General features: G+C 42.6%; 1 protein-coding gene across 1 annotated transcript in view; it reads right to left on the reverse strand.

Annotated features, from left to right (window-relative positions):
* The window catches only part of LOC141562631 (uncharacterized), a 41,588-nt gene extending 28,007 nt beyond the window's left edge, over positions 1–13,581 (reverse strand). The window contains exons 1-2 of the mRNA XM_074302633.1: positions 13,504–13,581; positions 12,138–12,334 (exon numbers count right to left, since the gene is read on the reverse strand). Coding sequence (XP_074158734.1) covers positions 12,138–12,334; positions 13,504–13,581 — 275 coding nt within the window. The remainder of the gene's footprint in view (positions 1–12,137; positions 12,335–13,503) is intronic.
* Between the last annotated feature and the right edge of the window lie 4,699 nt (positions 13,582–18,280).

Here is an 18,280-nt window from a genome sequence, read left to right on the forward strand (position 1 = left end):
TATCCGGAGCTAATTCTATAACATTTAAAAATACTGTCAATAGCAGCAGTAAACACTGACATTAGCCTTTCTGGTAAAGTTTGGAACAGGCTTAACAGCAACTAATACAAAGTCTAAACAGGATTTATAAGGCAGAGAGCAATAAGGTCTGTATACCAAAGGTGTCTCTCAGGCTATTTCCTTGTAGCCAAGTGAGCCAAGAAGACAGACTCCACCAGGGGTCACCTGGGGAGATAGTTGTGTTTCTGCTATAACTTGTTGAATTAGAGGCTGGTAACAATTTCCCTTGACTGGTTAATGTAAGAACAACATGTTTGACCAATCATACCATAATTTTTTAGAGGCTGGTAACAATTTCCCTTGATTGGTAACTGTAAGAACAATATGTTTGACTAATCGCACCATAATACTATAGAAAGAATGTATAAAACCATGTACTAATTTGGGAGGGGAGATTTATATGTTACCAACTTAGCCAAGAAAACTCAGTTAACATATATATAAACACCATGAATGAAAGGCCAAAATGATACAATGATGGTCATCACTATTAAATCATATCAAGTCTCCTTGTATCCTAATAACGCACTCCCAATATTATTATTATTATTATTATTATTATTATTATTATTATTATTTTGAGGCTGGGGTTAAGTGACTTGCCCAGGGTCACACAGGTAGGAAGTATTAAGTGCCTGAGATCAGATTTGAACTCGGGTCCTCCTGAATTCAGGTCTGGTGCTCTATCCACTGCACCACCTAGCTGCCCCCATTCCCAATATCATTTTAACCAACATTTGTGTTTTGAATCCCAAATGTTCCATGTAGTTATCTGGACCCTGGAAACATTTCTTAGGCTTTCTGGAATAGGTCTCATTCTCAGGGTATTTTTGAAGAGAGCCCCTCCTTGAAGATCTGCTTATCTGGTTCTAAATTACTTGCAAGAGACTAATCAATACAATTTAGTGCAACTTTATAAATTTGCTTTTCCAATAACTACCTCATGTAGTAAAAATCAGCTCACGCCTTATGGATCTGATCTTATTAACCAAAGAGCAATGAAAAGTGCAGCAAATTAAGAATCAGAACCTAAAACTTTAGAGAATTTCAGTTACTACACGCCATTTCCTGTTTTTATCTTTATCTAAATCCTGTTTCTGATAGAGTCACTACCAACAACAGGCTGAAGGAAAAATCTTTAAAAGAATCTAGGGCATGAAATGGGCTCATCTGTTACTATATATATATATATATTTTTTTTTTTCTTTCTTTCTTTCTTTCTTTTTTTTTTCCCCCTGAGGCTGGGGTTAAGTGACTTGCCCAGGGTCACACAACTAGGAAGTGTTAAGTGTCTGAGAGCACATTTGAACTCGGGTCCTCCTGAATTCAAGGTTGGTGCTCTATCCATTGCACCACCTAGCAGCCCCCTGTATATATATTTTTCAAAAAGGAAAAAGATGATTTTAAAAATGTCTTTACAGTTATCAATGCAATTTTATATGTCAAGTATTTAATCCAATTTTGAAAACTCTTTACTTAAAAATATATTCAAAGTCCATATATCCCGTTAGAAACATTTGGAAGCCACGTAATACACATAGATCCTAGTCCTTAGAGAAAACACTTTAATCCAGTTATTTTCTCAAAGCATCTTTATTTTATTAGAAAAAAAAATTGCATATTCTTTGTATCTTTGTCTTAATTTGCCCTTTAGGAAGATATCCTTTCCATATCAATCTAAAAGATATTTCAAAGACTAGATATTTTTAAATCTTGCTAGACTTTTTTATTTAAAGATTGTAGTTCCTAATTCTATCCCTAACTCCTTCCTTTCCTTCCTCCCTCCCTCCCTAAGACAAAAAATAATAAAATAGACATTGTATGTGTGCAATTGTGTAAAAAATTTCCATATCAGTCATTTTATTTAAGAATACTTGGACAAAAGAAAAAAAATAAGAGAAAGTGAAAAATAGCATCCTTTAGGTTGTAGTCAATCAATGAGTTGTTTTTTTTTTCCTCTCTGTAGGTGGATAGTATGCTTCATACTACCTTTTGGGATTGTTCAAGGACTTAAACTTATTTTCAAATATATAAATTACTTAAAATTACAAAAACTCATTTACTGGTTTAGGGTATGGAATCGATTACCAATTTATTTTGAAAACAGTGAGATTTTTCACACTTACATTCTATTATAGTTGTACAGAGCTGCATTTTAAAATTACAATTTTACCTGCCATAACTAGAGAAATTTTCTATGAAAGGGAAAAGCAGGGACTTGGTTATAACACCATCAAAATCTCCAGGTGTAGGTCCAAGGACACAGAATAACTAAATGTGGGTATAATGTCATTAATTCTGTTTTATTTCAAGTAAGAGTTGTAGCTTTAGGACAGCGAATCATGTAGAAAAGATCCACACTATTCACAAGAATATCATAGCCAGCATCCGAATTAATCAGGTGGGAAACAGTACATAGCACAAAGGGAAACTGATTTGAGCTGGATTTGGAGGCAAGTATCTTGGATACACTTGCTTACAGGGTGTGATTCTGCCCAGAGTTTCTGCTTCATCTTTTTTTTTTTTTTTTAACTTTTTAATTTAGAAACTTTTATTTTCATTCAGAATTAAGCAAAAAAAGTAAAAGCAGAGGAAGGAAAAAGAATGAAATGTCCACTTGGTTTGCTGGGAGGGAAAAAGGGGAAGAGAGGAAGGCTCCAAGGTGATGATAAGTGATAATAAGTGATGATTGGGAGAAAAAACTGGCGGTTCGTGGGGGAAGGAATGGTTGGGAAGGAAGCTGGAGGTAGAAAAGAAGAAGAGATGGTGGTTATAATGGGTGATTTCACTGATTGTATAATACATATATGTACAAAATGTTCACCTTCTTAAATAAAAGAATCTCTCCTCTCCACCGCATTCCAAAAAAGTGTGAACAGCAGGAAAAAATGACATAGGATGATTATGAAGATTCATCCCATTAAATTGTCCTGGAAGCTATATCTGGGATGAAACCCAGGCTCTGGGATTAAGTTTTTTTGTTTTTGTTTTTGTTTTTGTTTTTTCTGAATCTGGGGTTAAGTGACTTGCCCAGGGTCACACAGCTAGGAAGTGTTAAGTGTTGGAGACCACATTTGAACTCAGGTCCTCCTGAATTCAGGGCTGGTGCTCTATCCACTGCGCCCCCTAGCTGCCCCCTGGGATTAAGTTTGTTAATGAAATCAGGGCAATGCACGGGGTTGCCCCAGCCAGGCTTCAAACCCAGACTCCTCATTAGCTGGGAAATAGGACTTGAGTCAAACGGAGCAGGAACAGCAGTTCTACTCTAGGGGGGAAGTGGGGAAAGAAGGGAGGACTGTGTCCAACTCAGAATTCATGCTTACAGCTGGAGACCTTGAGGGACCAAATGGAAAAGGTTCAAGAGAGCCACAGGAGAGCTTCTACAGCATTCCCAGGAAGACAGACTAGGGGCAGTTAAGCTCCTATGCTGCTAACACAGACTATGGGAGAGAAGCAGTCACTCTGTGCAGTCTCCCAAGCAAGGAACAGAAAGCTGAGCCCGTTTCTCTCATGGTCTCAGTGAGGAGGAAAAGAATGAACGCCTGGAGACGAGAACCGGAGCACTGAGGAGACGGAGGATTTCTGGGGAGGATTGGGCACTTCATGAAATTGTCCAGTGATTTCTCGGGGTGGCTTACCCAGCTCGGAGGGCAATCAGCAAATTAGAGTCGGGGATGGTGGAGACATCCCCACATTTCAGATGGCTCTTAGTTAGGAAGAGCTGGTCATTAAGCCAGGAAAAGATGTTTTTTCCCTAAGCAGTCACATCACTCTGAACTCTGGAAACAGCACAATATTGGGATTTCTACCTAATGCTCTAGAGTCTTGTTAATAAGGGCGAGGAACAGGAAAGCACTGACCAGGGTAGGGGCTCGGCCTCATCTTTAAAATGGGAGCTGCACCTTCGATTGGGATTCTACGGTCCCATGATTAGGTGTGTGGAGGGAGCAGCCGGGAGTGACCCTGAAGCTGTGGACCTGAGTGACCAGAAGGGTGGAGGTACTCTTGGCAGCAACCGGGAGTTTGGCAGGGAGTGGGCTTGGGACATGTTGAGTTTCAGGGGCCTCCAGGTCACCCAGTTTAACACTTCCAACAGGCAGTTGGTGACAAGATGATCTTTGAACTCAGCAAGCTGATAGGTCACCAAGTGGGGGTGGTGGCAAAGAAGTGGGGGGTGGATAGAGCTTTGGGGAGGGTCTCACACATGGATGCTTCAGCCAAGGTGCTTCAGAGAGGATTATGTGACAGATGTGACTGCCCCACATGGAGCCAGTGCCAGCAGAGATGCTGGGGCGAGGCCAGCTAGCCCAGTGCCCGGCCCAGAGTGAGCGAACTGGCCCCTGGCAATGCCCCGGACTCCAGGGCTGCCTTCTTGCCCTCCTCATCCCCCACAGGCCCCTCACCCCACCCCAAAGGACTCTGCTTTTTGCAGCCTTCTCTCAGGCTCCCTCTTTCCCACCAGTTCTGAGCGGTGTGCAAACCTGTGTAGGCGCCTGTCCCTGCATGTGGCGCACCAGGGCTTGTGTAGGTACCTGTCAGTGCATTCCCTTGCTCTGAAGGTACACATATGGCTACAGGGGCTGGTATACTGTAGGTGCTTAATAATGTGAGTTGATTGATTTCCTAATTTGGGGGGAGCCTCTTCCTATTTCTCAGTTCTACCTGTGAGCCGACGATTTGAGGTCTCTGGTCCTCCGTTTCCTCCCCTGTCATGAGCTTAGCGATTCCTGCCTCCCAGGGTCACTGGGGGATCTAGTGTCTTTTGGACATGATCTAGTTTAAAGTATTATAGAAGTGGGAACTGGTCTGTGGGTGGATCAGAGACAGAAAAATGACAAAAAACCACTCTTATCCTGGAGGACTCCCGGTCTGGCGGGCCGCTCCTGGCTCGAGGCCTGAACAGGCTCATGGCTGGGGGAGGAGAGGCTGTCCTGTGTTCCGGAAGAGGACCGCAGTGACGTCAGTGTATTAGCACCAAGTTCCAGTGTCCAGTGTGGCTGATCTGAAGGGTGTGAACTTGGAGTGATCTGCCACAGGCTTAGCCAGCATTCTCTTAGACAGAAATAATCCTGCCCAAAGGGTCCTCCATTTCTGTGCATCTTTGCACAAACGCTTTTGCTGTCATTATGTGGTTGGCTAAATGGAAAAGTGAGAATCACCCTGACAACTGCCAGGCCATCACTGGTTCTTACATTTCCATAATGAAGTTAATTTAAACGGAACTTCTCTGGCTTCCCTGGCTCCTACAGGGCTGTCTGTTTCTAGGTAACAAAAGCAATCATTTATTAAGGTTCCAACTGTATTTCAATTCCCCCCCTCCTTTTTCTCTCTTCCTCTCTCCCTTCCTCTCTCCCTTTCTTCTTCTTTTCCTCCCTCCTTTCCTTCCTTCCTCCCTCCCTCCCTCCCTCCCTTCCTTCCTTCCCTTCTCTTCCTTCCTTCCTTCCTTCCTTCCTTCCTTCCTTCCTTCCTTCCTTCCTTCCTTCCTTCCCTTCTCTTCCTTCCTTCCTTCCTTCCTTCCTTCCTTCCTTCCTTCCTTCCTTCCTTCCTTCCTTCCTTCCTTCCTTCCTCCCTCCCTCCCTCCCTTCCTTCCCTTCTCTTCCTTCCTTCCTTCCTTCCTTCCTTCCTTCCTTCCTTCCTTCCTTCCTTCCTTCCTTCCTTCCTTCCTTCTTTCCTTCCTTCCTTCTTTCCTTCCTTCCTTCCCTCTTTCCTTCCTTCCTTCCTTCCTTCCTTCCTTCCTTCCTTCCTTCCTTCCTTCCTTCTTTCCTTCCTTCCTTCTTTCCTTCCTTCCTTCCTTATTTTGTTTAAGACATTATCAACAAGTTATTTTATATGGTAAATAGATCCATATTAACTTACAATATAAATATAGGACATTTGAATAATCACATGAAAAATCCAGGTTTCATTTATGTATATCATGGAACGTTCTCGAGGGGATCACAAGATGGTTTATATAGGATGATATTTATAGCACATACAGGATCATATATAAGTATAGATAGGACCTAAGATCTTTCCTACTGCCCAAGTATTTAAAACATTAAAAAAAAAAAAAAAAAAAAAAAAAAAACAGCTCAACAACTATTTGACAAGCTCTACTCAGTGTTCAGGGAAGAATCAAGTACTGTAAGAAAGAAACTAAACAGGCTTACTTAGGAGACTTGCCAAATCCCCTCGCCAGCAGCAGAAACCATCAGGAAAATGAAGTGAAGCGTCTTGTGGCTGGCAGCATCACTTGAGCATGAGCATCGCTGTCCAAGCACGGAGCACCTTTTGGGAGAAGGGATACAGAGGTACAGGGAGCCCTGCTTTTAGGAAGCTCTCACTCTTGTGTAAACCCTTCTCAATCCCCCATAAGGCCTTGTTGCTATTAATTCTTTCCAAGTTACATTCTATATCCTTTGTTAGTCTGCAGATCTTTGCATTCTGTCCCTGTCTGAGGTGGCCAGCCAGTGCCTTGAATTGTGCACCCTTAGCAGGTCCCATGCAAGACCTGGATCGGACTCCCGCTCGTAGACCCACTCAGTATTGGCCCTCTGCAGTAGCGGAGCACCTTGACAGAGTTCCAAGCACTTTCCAGCCCTGTTTCAGCTGCCTTCAGTGCTCTTGGAACAAATTGTTCTGGTGCATCCATTCCCCTGGGGAAGTCTTCCCATGCTGGGGCAGATGCTCCTCCTAAGTGATGACTTGAGGGTTGGTTACCCTTGCAGCCATGTTGACATGGAGCAATTAAGGACATCTTAGGGTCTTCCCGACAAGGATGTTGAGAGCTGTCAGGAGATACTAAAAATAGAGGAGATTTAACGCCATCTTGGTCCCTGAGGGCAGGTCACCTCCTTCCCCCTCCTCCCCAGGGCCAGAGGAGCAGACTGTCAATGTTTGAGGGCCAGAAGGGCCCCAGCAGCAGCCTGGCAGGATGGAACGCCCTTGGGTCCCAGGCTTCAGGCCCGCCTGTGGGCCCACTGCCTGAGGGACCCTGTGTCCTGCCTCCTAATAGGCCTCTAAGGCCCCTTCCAGCTCTAATGGATAGTCCTGTGGGCGTGGTGGGGATACAGGCCAGGTCTGACGCCAGGGAGGGCAGGGGAATCCTGGTATGGGCGCTGGACTGTGGGCGGGGTCCCAAAGGTCAAGATCCTGAGGAGCGAAGGTAGCAGGGGAGGGAGGCCTTGCAGGGAGGAGTGTCCCACGCTGGGGACCTCGAACAGCAAGCTCTGGCTGAAGTGGGAGGGAGATGAGGGAGGCCGGCAGGGGAGGCTGGTAAAGCTCTGCCCCAACTTTTTCTGGGAGTCGGGGAGCCCCTGAAGGCATGGATCAGGGGAGGGAGCGGCCACGTTGGGCCTCTGGCAGTGCGGAGCTGCTTACCGGGTCAGAGAGGAGAGACCTTGGGAGCGGGAGACTGGCCTCGAGGGAGGCTGCGATCATAGACTAGAGCGGGCTGAGGCTGGGGCAGAGGCCGGGAGCTCACTGGAGGAAGCTGGGGGAGGCACGTGAGCAGCCGGACGCAGAATTCTGGCCTCAGCAGTAGCTGCTGGGGGCAGACCTGGGCCCCGGCACTCTTGGGCCCATCCCTTGCCTGTGATTGGGGCTTGGCTCAGGGGCTCTCCCTTAGGAGCCGCTCCTGCTCCAATCCAGGGACTGGAGACTCCAGACCGGCCTGGCCAATGGGCCATCCTACCTCCGTGATGTGGGGGCAAGTCTGGCCGGGGCCCCCTAGTTCTGCTTCTGGGCACTGAGCCCTTCCTGGGGCAGGGACATCCCAGAACGAATGCCTTTCAGGGATCCGATGGTCAAGCCTTCTCTTTCCTGAGCTTCCTTCTCTCCTGTGCCCTCTGTCCCAGAGTCTTGATATAAGGATCTGCATTTTACAAAACATCAAGGAGTCTTTCTTCCTTCCGGCCTCTTCAACCTTCTTCTGCCTCAGTTTCCTCATGTGTAAAATGGGGATCGCAAAAGCTCCTACTTCACAGGGTTGTCATTAGATCAAATGAGAGGCTCTGTGTAAAGCAAACATTAAAAGCCATGCTGATGCTACCTGTTGTTATTTTTAATATCATTATTGTGGTGGCTCCACAACTCAGAGCAGGGGTCTCATCTCCTCCTCTCTCCTCTGCATCCCCACAGAGCTAAAAACAAAGACAAAAATCCTCTGAAACTAGCCATCCCCTCCCAAATCTGGGGAAAGCCCCACAAACCCCAGCGATTCCCAAATGCAGAGGACTAAGAATGGAGAGGGACCCCTCCCCTTCTCCCAATGGCAAATGGACGTTTCTGCCTTCTCAGAGAGTGGATGAGTGCACATTGAGACAGCCTGGGAAATTGTTCATATCCTTTGACTATTTATCAGTTGGGGAATGACTTGTATTCTTACAAATTTTACACAGTTCATTATATATTTTAGAAATGAGACCTTTATCAGAAACACTGTTCTCCAGCTATTTTACAGGTGAGAAAACTGACACAAACAGGGTTAAAGGACTTGCCTTGGGACTCTGTGCACTATGGCACCCCTTACTCATCTCTTGCCACTTTGGAACTTTTGTTTTTTAAATAAACCAACCAAACCACTTCACTCTAGCTCTGAGATTTCTGTGAGCTTTCCAAAGGTGCAGCCCACAGACCATCCGTGAGTTTTCACTTGTCCTCATAAGACTCTTGTCTCACTTATTCCCTAGAAATCAGAACTATTCAGTCATGTGAATATTGTTGTTTTCATGGCATTAGGCTCTTTTCACTCATTTATTTTATTAGGTTCAAGATGTAAAAACTTATGGAGAATTGTTCAAGTCTACTATTTTGCTTAATCTTATGTTCATTTTTTATTATCATATGCTCTTGTTTCGATATTTTGAATACCTTGTCAATGCAATTGAAGACAAAATAGGGTATACAAATATGTATTTTTAAATTCAGAAAAAAAAAAACCTCAGATGAATTCCAGAATCCTAGTGTTATCAGGGACCTGAGATTCTTCAGTCCAACCCATACATGATCAAGAACTTGCTCCATCCCTGTTCTTCATCCCTACCACACACATAAACATGCACTCACAGCCACATATCACAATCAACAAATCATTTAGGGCAATTTGAATTGGAGCTCTTTCTGATCCTCTTTCCTCCAATATGGCTAAAAATTCTATCTCTTTCTTTATCCATAGGTTTCTCTCAGTCAGCTTGTTCTGAGCTTAGTGCCCCCCCCCATTTCCTCTTTTTCTCCATCACAAACTCTGGAATGTGAATTAATCTTGAGCGTTCATATGTAGTACTACTGTGAATATATAGTGACCTCATGCATTGAAGTCTCTCTTGCCCTCAGCTACAAGTTCTTCCCAGGTAATGAGAATCAGATACAGAAAATGAGGTCAAATATGCTTTTTTTGTGTGTCAGGACTTATTGTTTTTCATCTGTTGCCTAAACTTTGGGGATTGTAGGTGAACACTCAAGGCCATGGATGTGACTTCTGGCTTTTTTCTTGGATTGATGGTCCTGGGATGTTGTTCAGTGCTTCAGTCATGTGGCCCCATGGACTATAGCAAACCAGGTTCTTCTGTCCTCCACTATCTCTAGAAATCTTTCCAAGCTTATGTTCATTGTTTCCATGACACTATCTATCTATTTCATCCTCTGCCATCCCCTTTTCCTTTTGCCTTCAAAATTTCCCAACATCAGGGTCTTTTCCAATGAATCCTGTCTTGTGATGTGACCAGAGGCTTTCAGTTTCAATATTTCACCTTCTAGTGAATAATCTGAGATACTTTATTTAAGCCTTGACTGATATGACCATTTGCTGTCCAAAGGACTTTCAAAAGTCTTCTGCAGCACTACAATTCTAAAATATTAATTCTGCAACATTCAGCTTTCCTTAAAGTCCAACTCTCATAGCCATACATAATTACTGGACCTTTCCTTCCAAGGAGCAGTGAATTTTTAATTTCATTGCCACATCTGCAGTGATCTTTGAGCCCCAGAGTATGAAACCTGACACTGCTCCCATTTCTTCTCCCTGTAATTTCCAGGAAATGATAGGACCAGTTAGTAAGATCTTAGTTTTTTTAATATTAAGCTTCAAGTAAGGTTTTACTTTCTTTTTCTCTTTTCAAAAGGTTTCTTATTTTTCTTCTCTTCCTGTCACCAATATAGTATCATCTGCATTTGAGATTGTAGGTATTTTATTAAATATCGGAGAGACAAGTTGAATGTCCCCTGCAACCATATTGTTTGAAGTTCTCAAGAGATGAAAAATGGAGTCCTTCCTTGACAGTTTTTGTTATAACATGGAAAAAGCCATTAGATGGCAGTAGAGCTTTTTAAGTTTGTGGATGCTGCACTTGATTTTTTATTTTTTTCCTTTAAACTAAACATTTTGGCATGACCACTGAAATTTCTACTAGTTCAGTTCTCTTAATTTGGTTTTGGTTTTCTTTTTATCCTGAAATTATTAATTTTTATAAAAAACCAAATAGTTTTTTTTTTTTTTTGGAATAACATGAATGCATGTATGTAAGCAAACCAGTAATCTCCTTTACTTACACTTTGTTAAATAAAGCATATATGTATATAGCTGTATGTGTATCTATATCTATATCTATATCTATATCTATATCTATATCTATATCTATATCTATATATCTTTATTTCAAGGCTATAACAAATAGAGTCCTTGTTGGCTCCCGAAACCTTTTTTTCCCCATGCATTTTTATGGATGACTTTTGTGTTTATACACAATTAGAATGTATATGTTTATTCCACCTCTATGTTCTTCACTCTGCATCATTTAATAGAAATCTTGCTTAGCACCTGAAAATTCAAAGATGGAGGGTTACATTGTGCCTGAGGTTGAAAGAATAGTCTACTCACAAATACCTTTAATAGAAGCTATATTGGCAAAAAGAGTGCTAAATTATTCCAGGTTCAAACCCATCTCTGCCCATTCCTGGAATGAATTTCGATCCAATTCATATATTGCATTTCCATTTTGCATTGCTACAACCTGATGTCTGAATTTTCTCTCAGGCACGAACTAACGTCATGGAATTATCAAGATTAGAGCCAAGGAGTGTGGAGATCACAATGCCGATGAATTTTTATAAGAAAACCAGGTTCCAGAAGAGGGGAGCTGTCCAAGGTTCCAAAGATAGCGTCAGAGATGGATTTTGGATTAAGCGCTCTTCCTGGACCAGTAAGTTTGATTGTTCTGAGATCATGGAGTTTCAAAAGTCCCTCTGTCATGAATCACAAAATTGTTAAGACTTTTGTGATATAGGCATGAAAGTCATGAAGAAATTCCCAATTGGAATTCACCCGGCTCCCCAATTCTATACCCACCTTTCTCTCCATTTGACCTTATTGTCTATTCTAGTATGTGTATTTGCTCTAATTACTGTTGAGAATCCCTTACTGGAAACTCCTCTGCACTAATTCAGAGCAGGAAGTCATTTGCATAGGCTTAGAAGTGCTTGGAATGGCCCCTGGCCACGCAACTGTTGTCTATCAAATGGAGGATTTGAATCAAAGTGCTCCAGATTCCAGGACAATTTTCTCTCCGTTCTTACATGTGTTTGCATGTTTATCGTGCATCATATGTGTGCACACACAAATATTTATAGAAATCTCCTAACTCAAGGATCCTTAACTTGTTTTTAATTTTTCAAAAGATATAGAATTGATTTCCCTTGTAATTCTGTGTACTTTATTTTGTGCATTTAAAAACAATTCTAAGAAGAGGCCCACAGGCTTTGCCAGATCCAAACGTGCAGAAGCCCAGTGACTGGCAGGTCTGGGGAGAGAACGCTGTCTGGGGGCATCGGTAGCCTCCCTCACCTCAGAGCAACCTGGCTCCTGTTGTCTCCCCGGCAGCCTCGGTTTCCCTTTTGTCTTTATGTCCCCAGCACCTGGTACACAGCAGGCACTTAATAAATGCTTATGGATGGTTGGCCTCCTGTTGGGCAGCAGGACGCCGGTTTGCCCAGCTTTCGCAGGGGCTGAGGTGACCGAGGGTGAGGAGAGACATTCCAGAGGTGGACAAGGCAAGGAGAGCCTTGGGGATGGAGAGGCAGCGGAGGCAGCAGGGTCCTACCTGCGGGTTGCTGTCCCAGGCTTTTCTGTGGGAGCACCGAGCTCCGGCTCCCACTGAGGCTTGTCCAACCTTGGTCTCTGGGTCCAGGGGGCCAGTGCTTGGATCTTCCTGCTGCCAGGCTGGGTGGGCAGAGGCTGGGAGCTGTGGGCCACGTGCATTCGCAATGTTTGAACAGTGATACCTCGTGATTCATGGGCCTACTGGTTCCAACAAGAACATCGTATTCAGGGCAGCCAAGCTGCCCTTCTGAGTCCAGCTCAGGACCCTCTTACTGCCAGATGTGGTCCTGGAGGGGACTGGGGAGAATTGGTCAGCAACATGTATTAGGTGCCTTCTATGTGCCAGAAGCTGTGCTTAGGTCGGGGCTCACACATAACAGAGCCTTTGCTCTGGGTATTTATGGTGTGTTGGGAGACAACATGCAAACACCAAGGTGCAAGCCACACACACAGGATAAATTGGGGAGAGGCTGGAGGGGGGCAGGTATGTCGTGGGAAAGGGCAGTTGTCCAGGTTTCCAGAAAGGGAAGATGAGATTTGTAAACGATAGGATGATGATACTGAACTCGATTCATAGTGGATGGTAGATTTCCTGACTTTAGCCTGCCGGCTACAATCATGTTCTTGTACTAGAGGTGGGCAGTAGAGGGATGAGGCAAGGTGGGTGTGACCAGGTTGAGTGACTTCCCAACTTCTAATCATTCCTTACTGGGTTGTGGTTCTGCCCCAGGAATTAGCTGACACTGGCTTTTGGCTTTTTCTCCTTTGTACCCTTGTAAGGGTTAAAAAGCCTCTAGAAGCAAGGAATGCAGTTCAAGGCATGTGGGAGGACCTGAGGGATGAGAGGTTCTGAGGCGCAGGCGAGTCCTATGTGGAGGTGGGGCACAGTCCCAAGAGGTGGTGTCTGATTCCAGGTACCACGTCTCCCTCCTTAGTGCTCTCAAAACCTAGCACGCCTCCCTCCTTCTTCTCAGGCCAATCCCATTATGCCAGGTTCCTAGAGGACTTCCCCCTTCTCCCATATCATCAGTGGGGTATAAATATGTGCTATCTAAGAATAAAGTTCTCTCTTGATTCACCCCTACCTCCTGGTGGTCTGTCTCTGTGGGATCCGGGTTAGTGCCCAAAGATGGGTAAGTGTGGCCTAGCTGTGCCATGGACAGACGGGCATTAAGAGTAACTCTAAGGGGAGCTACCAGGTTAGAGTAGTCCATAGGGGTGTAACATACCCTAGTATCCAGCACAGTGTCTAACACATAAGTCCTAAATAAAGCCATTGATGGCTGGCTTTGTGCTATTTAACACTGGTTATTTTGAGGGAGGCATGGATGGCCTGTGGTCCAATCCTTGGGTGCCAAGAAGCTGACCTCTGGCCCTGAGGTTGCCTCCTGGGAGCTGCTCTGTCCATTGTCCTGAAAGTGGAACTTCAGGCAGCTGTTGTCCATTGCTCCCTCTCTGCTCCTGGTGGAAAGGGCTTCTCCTTTGCTCCACTGTCCCCTTCTCAGGAACCAGGTGGAGTCCTTAGTTTGGCTGGGTAAAAAGGGGTGGAGGGTGGGATCTTTCTGTCTTGTTGAGCCTAGGACTATTGTGATCCTCTCCATGGTTCCTTTTTCTTCCCTAGCTTTACTTTGTAAGCACACTGCTCCCCCACAAGTGCAACAAAGAGAAAAAGGAATAGCTCCTGCGCTCCTGGCTATTGGGTTCAAGGTGTGTTGGAGTTCCCTTTCTTTCTTACTATGGCATGTCTATTCTTATCTCATCTGAACCTTCCATCACTTTCTGACCTCTTGTGATTGTCACGGGTCTCCCTGACTCAATGAGAGCTACAGTGATTTGGGTTTAAAGCATGGTCCTTAAGAAAGAAGTCTAGGGATAGCTAGGTGGCGCAGTGGATAGAGCACTAGCCTTGAATTCAGGAGGACCAGGGTTCAAATCTGGTCTCAGACACTTAACACTTCCTAGCTGTGTGACCCTGGGCAAGTCACTTAACCCCAGCCTCAGAAAAAAAAAAAAAAAAAAAAAAAAGTCTAGCTAGTAAACCCCAAAATATCGTGTGAGGTTTCAGTGATCCAAATTTATATTTCTTTGGGTAGAGCAGGTAAAGGCATGAAACCCTATGTGGATGGAGGGAGGAGGAAGGAAGGAGAGGGAGAAAAAGGGAGGGAAGGAAGGAAGGAGGGATGGAGCTTTGTTGCCCAATTGAAATAGGCCAGTTGGGTCCTCAGAGGGTCAACTACTATTCCTCACAGATTGTTGTTTGTCTTTGTTCTTGAAAAGGACTTTGACATCAGGGAGGTGATGCCATGACTTGCAAATAAATAGGATTTAAGTGAGGTAAAATTATGCAAAATCAGCAGCTTCACTCTCTCCTTCAGAGCTCCCTGAGTCCTGTGACAAATATAGAGCAAGATGACTGGAGATTTCCTCCCTTCTACCCTTATTCACCCCTCTCCCCCAATACCTCCCCTCCCCCCCCAAAAAAGCTAGAACTAGGATCAAGGAGGTAGAATTTGCAAAGAAGCAAGTTTAAATTTAAAGGTGAGGAGAGATCCTAGTTGTGAGAGCGGTCAAAAAGGGAAATGGAGGTGGTGGGCTTCCCTGTCCTCAGAATACTTCAATCTGCACCAGTTCTTTCTCTGGATGAGAACAGCATTTTCCCTCATAATAGTCTTGGATCACTGTATTGTTGAGAACCAAGTCCATCAGAGTTGATCATCACATAATCTTGTTACTGTGTACAGTATTCTCTTGGTTCTGTTCGCTTCATTCAGCATTGAAACCAGGTTTTCTGAAATCTGCCTGCTCATCATTTCTTATAATACAATAGTTTTCCCTTATATTCCAGTATTACAACTTGTTCAGCCATTCCCCAATTGATGGACATCCACTTAATTTCCAATTCTTTGCCATCACAAAAATAGCTGCTACAAGTTTTTTGCACATGAGTCCTTCTCTCCTTTTTATGATCTCTCTGATACACACCCAGCAGGTATCACTGGATCAAAGGGTCTGCAGTCTGATTGCTCTTTGAGCATAGTCCCAGGTTGCTCTCCAAAATGGGTGGATTAGTTCACAATTTGTCGAGATGTTTTAAGATCGTAATTTGCTAAACATTATTTGTAGAGGGCGGAACTTTGAAGAAGTAAAGAAGTATACTTCTCCAGAGTTCTGGCCCTCTACAATTATTTCCTTAACTTTGTTCAAAATAACGATAGAAATGGCAACTGATAAGTTCCAGGCATTAAGCATCATTAGTTTCCATCACCTCCTTCCTGGAGCTAGTCTGGATCTTTTTTTCTATCCCTTGCTACTAGTACCTTTCTCTAAAATTACCTAGCATTTATTTGGCATATACTTATTTGTGTACATATTGTTTCTCCCATAGAATGTAACTTCTTGGAGGGACAAGGCCACTGTATCTCTGCTGCCCAAAGTGGCAGGCCATTTCCCTGTTTAAGTGGCTCACCATCTCATGATTTTTCAGACTAATTCGCCCTTCCCTGGTCTTCAGGCCCCTCTAGATGTTGTCTTTCCTTATATAAACAAACTGTCTCATTTTTGTATATCCAGGTATGGGCACAATGCTTGGCACTTAGTAAATACCTAATAAATGCTTTTTTATTGTTTCATTCATTCACAGTACCTGTATCGAATAGGCACCTAATAAAGGCCTGTTGACATGGCCAAAGACAAAGGCTTTAGATATTCTGCTAGATCACGAACTTGTCAGTCAACAAGAGATTATGATGTATCTGCTCTGTCAGGTGCTGTGCTAGATTCTGGACATCTAAAGACAGGAATAAGAGCCCTTCCTTCCCGGAACTCATATTCTCCCATGGGAAAACCTGCTTTCTAAGCTCAACCTGATACGTGATGATGAATTTTTGGTTTGAGTGAGTCAAACATTTGAGTGAACCAAATAAAACTCTGTCTCAACTTTTGAATAGATAACTGATAGACTTAGGGTCCTGGAAGAAACATGAGAAAATGAAGTCATTTTTTAATTGACTGAGATGAGTCTCTGAAAGATGAAAAATAAAATCAATCTCACTTTTTTTAGATGCTGTGACATTTAAAAAGCTCAAGAGACATAGTTTGTGGGTAATCATTTGATTAATAATGCTATCATTTTTGCTAATAAAAAGAATAGTCATTTGGCAATTTTTCTTGAACTAAAGACAATGACGGCTACAAGTCCTTGGAAAAGTGAGTGTTCCAAAGGGTATTAGCTATGTTTGTTTAACAATTAATGATAGGTGCACTTGTTCTAATGAGTACCACAAATGGCATTCGTCATATTCATTTTGGATAGAGGAAGCAGCTCTACACCTAAACTATCCATAGCCTTGAGACACTAGAGCATTCACATCCATCCAAATTAACTTGAGTGTAACCCAGTGGGCAGGAATTCCTTTTTGATTAGAAGTCTGGGGCAAGCTAAGTGATGTAGTGCATAGACCTTCAGTCAGCCCTGGGATCAGGAGGACCTGAGTTCAAATCTGACCTCAAAAACTTGACACTTACTAGCTGTGTGACTCTGGATCACTCACTTAACCCTAATTTGCCTTGCAAAACAAAAATGAAAAAGGAAGTCTGATCTAATTGGATGGAGTCACAATACCCAAAATAAAGAGAATCTTAATCTTATCTTTCATCAGCCCTGTCCTGGGATTAAGACAAGGAATCAGGATTGAGAAAAAAAGATTAGGTTTCTCTCATGTAGAAAATCGGTATCGAATATTGCATCCTCTTCAACTCAGGTAACTAATTTTTACAGAATTGTATATTTTTCTAAAATATAGTTATTTTTAATATATCAAGGTTGTTTTTTTTGTTTTTGTCTCTTAAGCATTCTTTTGGTCCGGTTTGGTAAAAACTAGGGTCCCTTTTCAGAACAGTTTTTAAATGCACAAAATGCCTAATATTGGAAGGAAATCAATTATATATTATGAAAGTTATAATTTTTAAAAATCCAAAGTTCTCAAGTTAAGGATCCTTTAGTTAGAACATTTCTATAATTACTTGTGTATATACACATATAATATACACATAAACATATTGGCATGTTTGAGAATGGGTAGAAAATTGGCCTTCCAATTAACAATACTGATTCCCAAGGCCATGTTTGGCAGGCAATAGTTGTTTGATCAGGTGCAAAGCACTTAATTCTCAATATTTCAAGCAAACATAAGACTATAGAAATGATTTCCTGCCCTGAAATAGTGAAAAGGCATTTCAAATAAGGGATGCTTAAAATTAATTAGCTTACATATTTAGAGCAAATACACACTCTAGAATACACAGTAATTTCAAATGGAGAGAGTGGTATAGAATTGAAGACAAGGAAGAATCACAATTGAGAATTTCTGCATGGTTTTCAATGCTATCAAGCTACTCATTGTCATAACAGCCTACTTTATTACTTGTTTCCTGATTTATGATATAGAGAATGTGATTTTTGGAACTCCAAACTACTGGGGTAGTAAGAGTTCTTAATCCAACTCCCATCTTGGAGTGTTTGGAATCTCTGAAAACTCCCATCTTCTGGGACCTGATTTGCCTCATTTATAAAATGAGGTGGCTGCACAACATAATCTCCAAACTGTATGGGTCTAATCCTGATAATTCCATGCCTTGGGAGAAATGCGGCCAAAAGGTTGTAGCACTGCAAAATTGAAACATATGAATTGCATAGAAACTTGTTCCAAGATTAGGCAGAGATGGGTTTGAACCCAGAATAATTTGGCACTCTGTTTAGCCCTGTCTTTTGCTATTACACCTTCTATTAAAGGTGTTTAAATATGTAAGTTTTTTAAAAAAATAGATTCATCTATTTTTTTTTTTAAATTCCAAGAACTATGTGTCATTCTATTATTGAATCTTCAAGTGGTAAGCAAAGATTTTTCTGAAATGATAACAAGAGTAGAAATATTGAGGGAGAAAAAACTTATATGGTTAGATTTTGTATAAACACCAAAATCATTAAAAAACACATGAAAAATGGACTTTAGAAGGCAATGAGAAAGCAAACTGATTTGTTACCATCTTGGGGAAGTAAATATACATATGCTTTATTTAACAAAATGTAAATAAAGATTACTTTTTCACATATGCTAATACTTTTTAAATTTAAATGTTTTTGTA

Source organism: Sminthopsis crassicaudata, chromosome 3 (genome assembly GCF_048593235.1).
Source record: "Sminthopsis crassicaudata isolate SCR6 chromosome 3, ASM4859323v1, whole genome shotgun sequence".
NCBI classification, from domain to species: domain Eukaryota; kingdom Metazoa; phylum Chordata; class Mammalia; order Dasyuromorphia; family Dasyuridae; genus Sminthopsis; species Sminthopsis crassicaudata.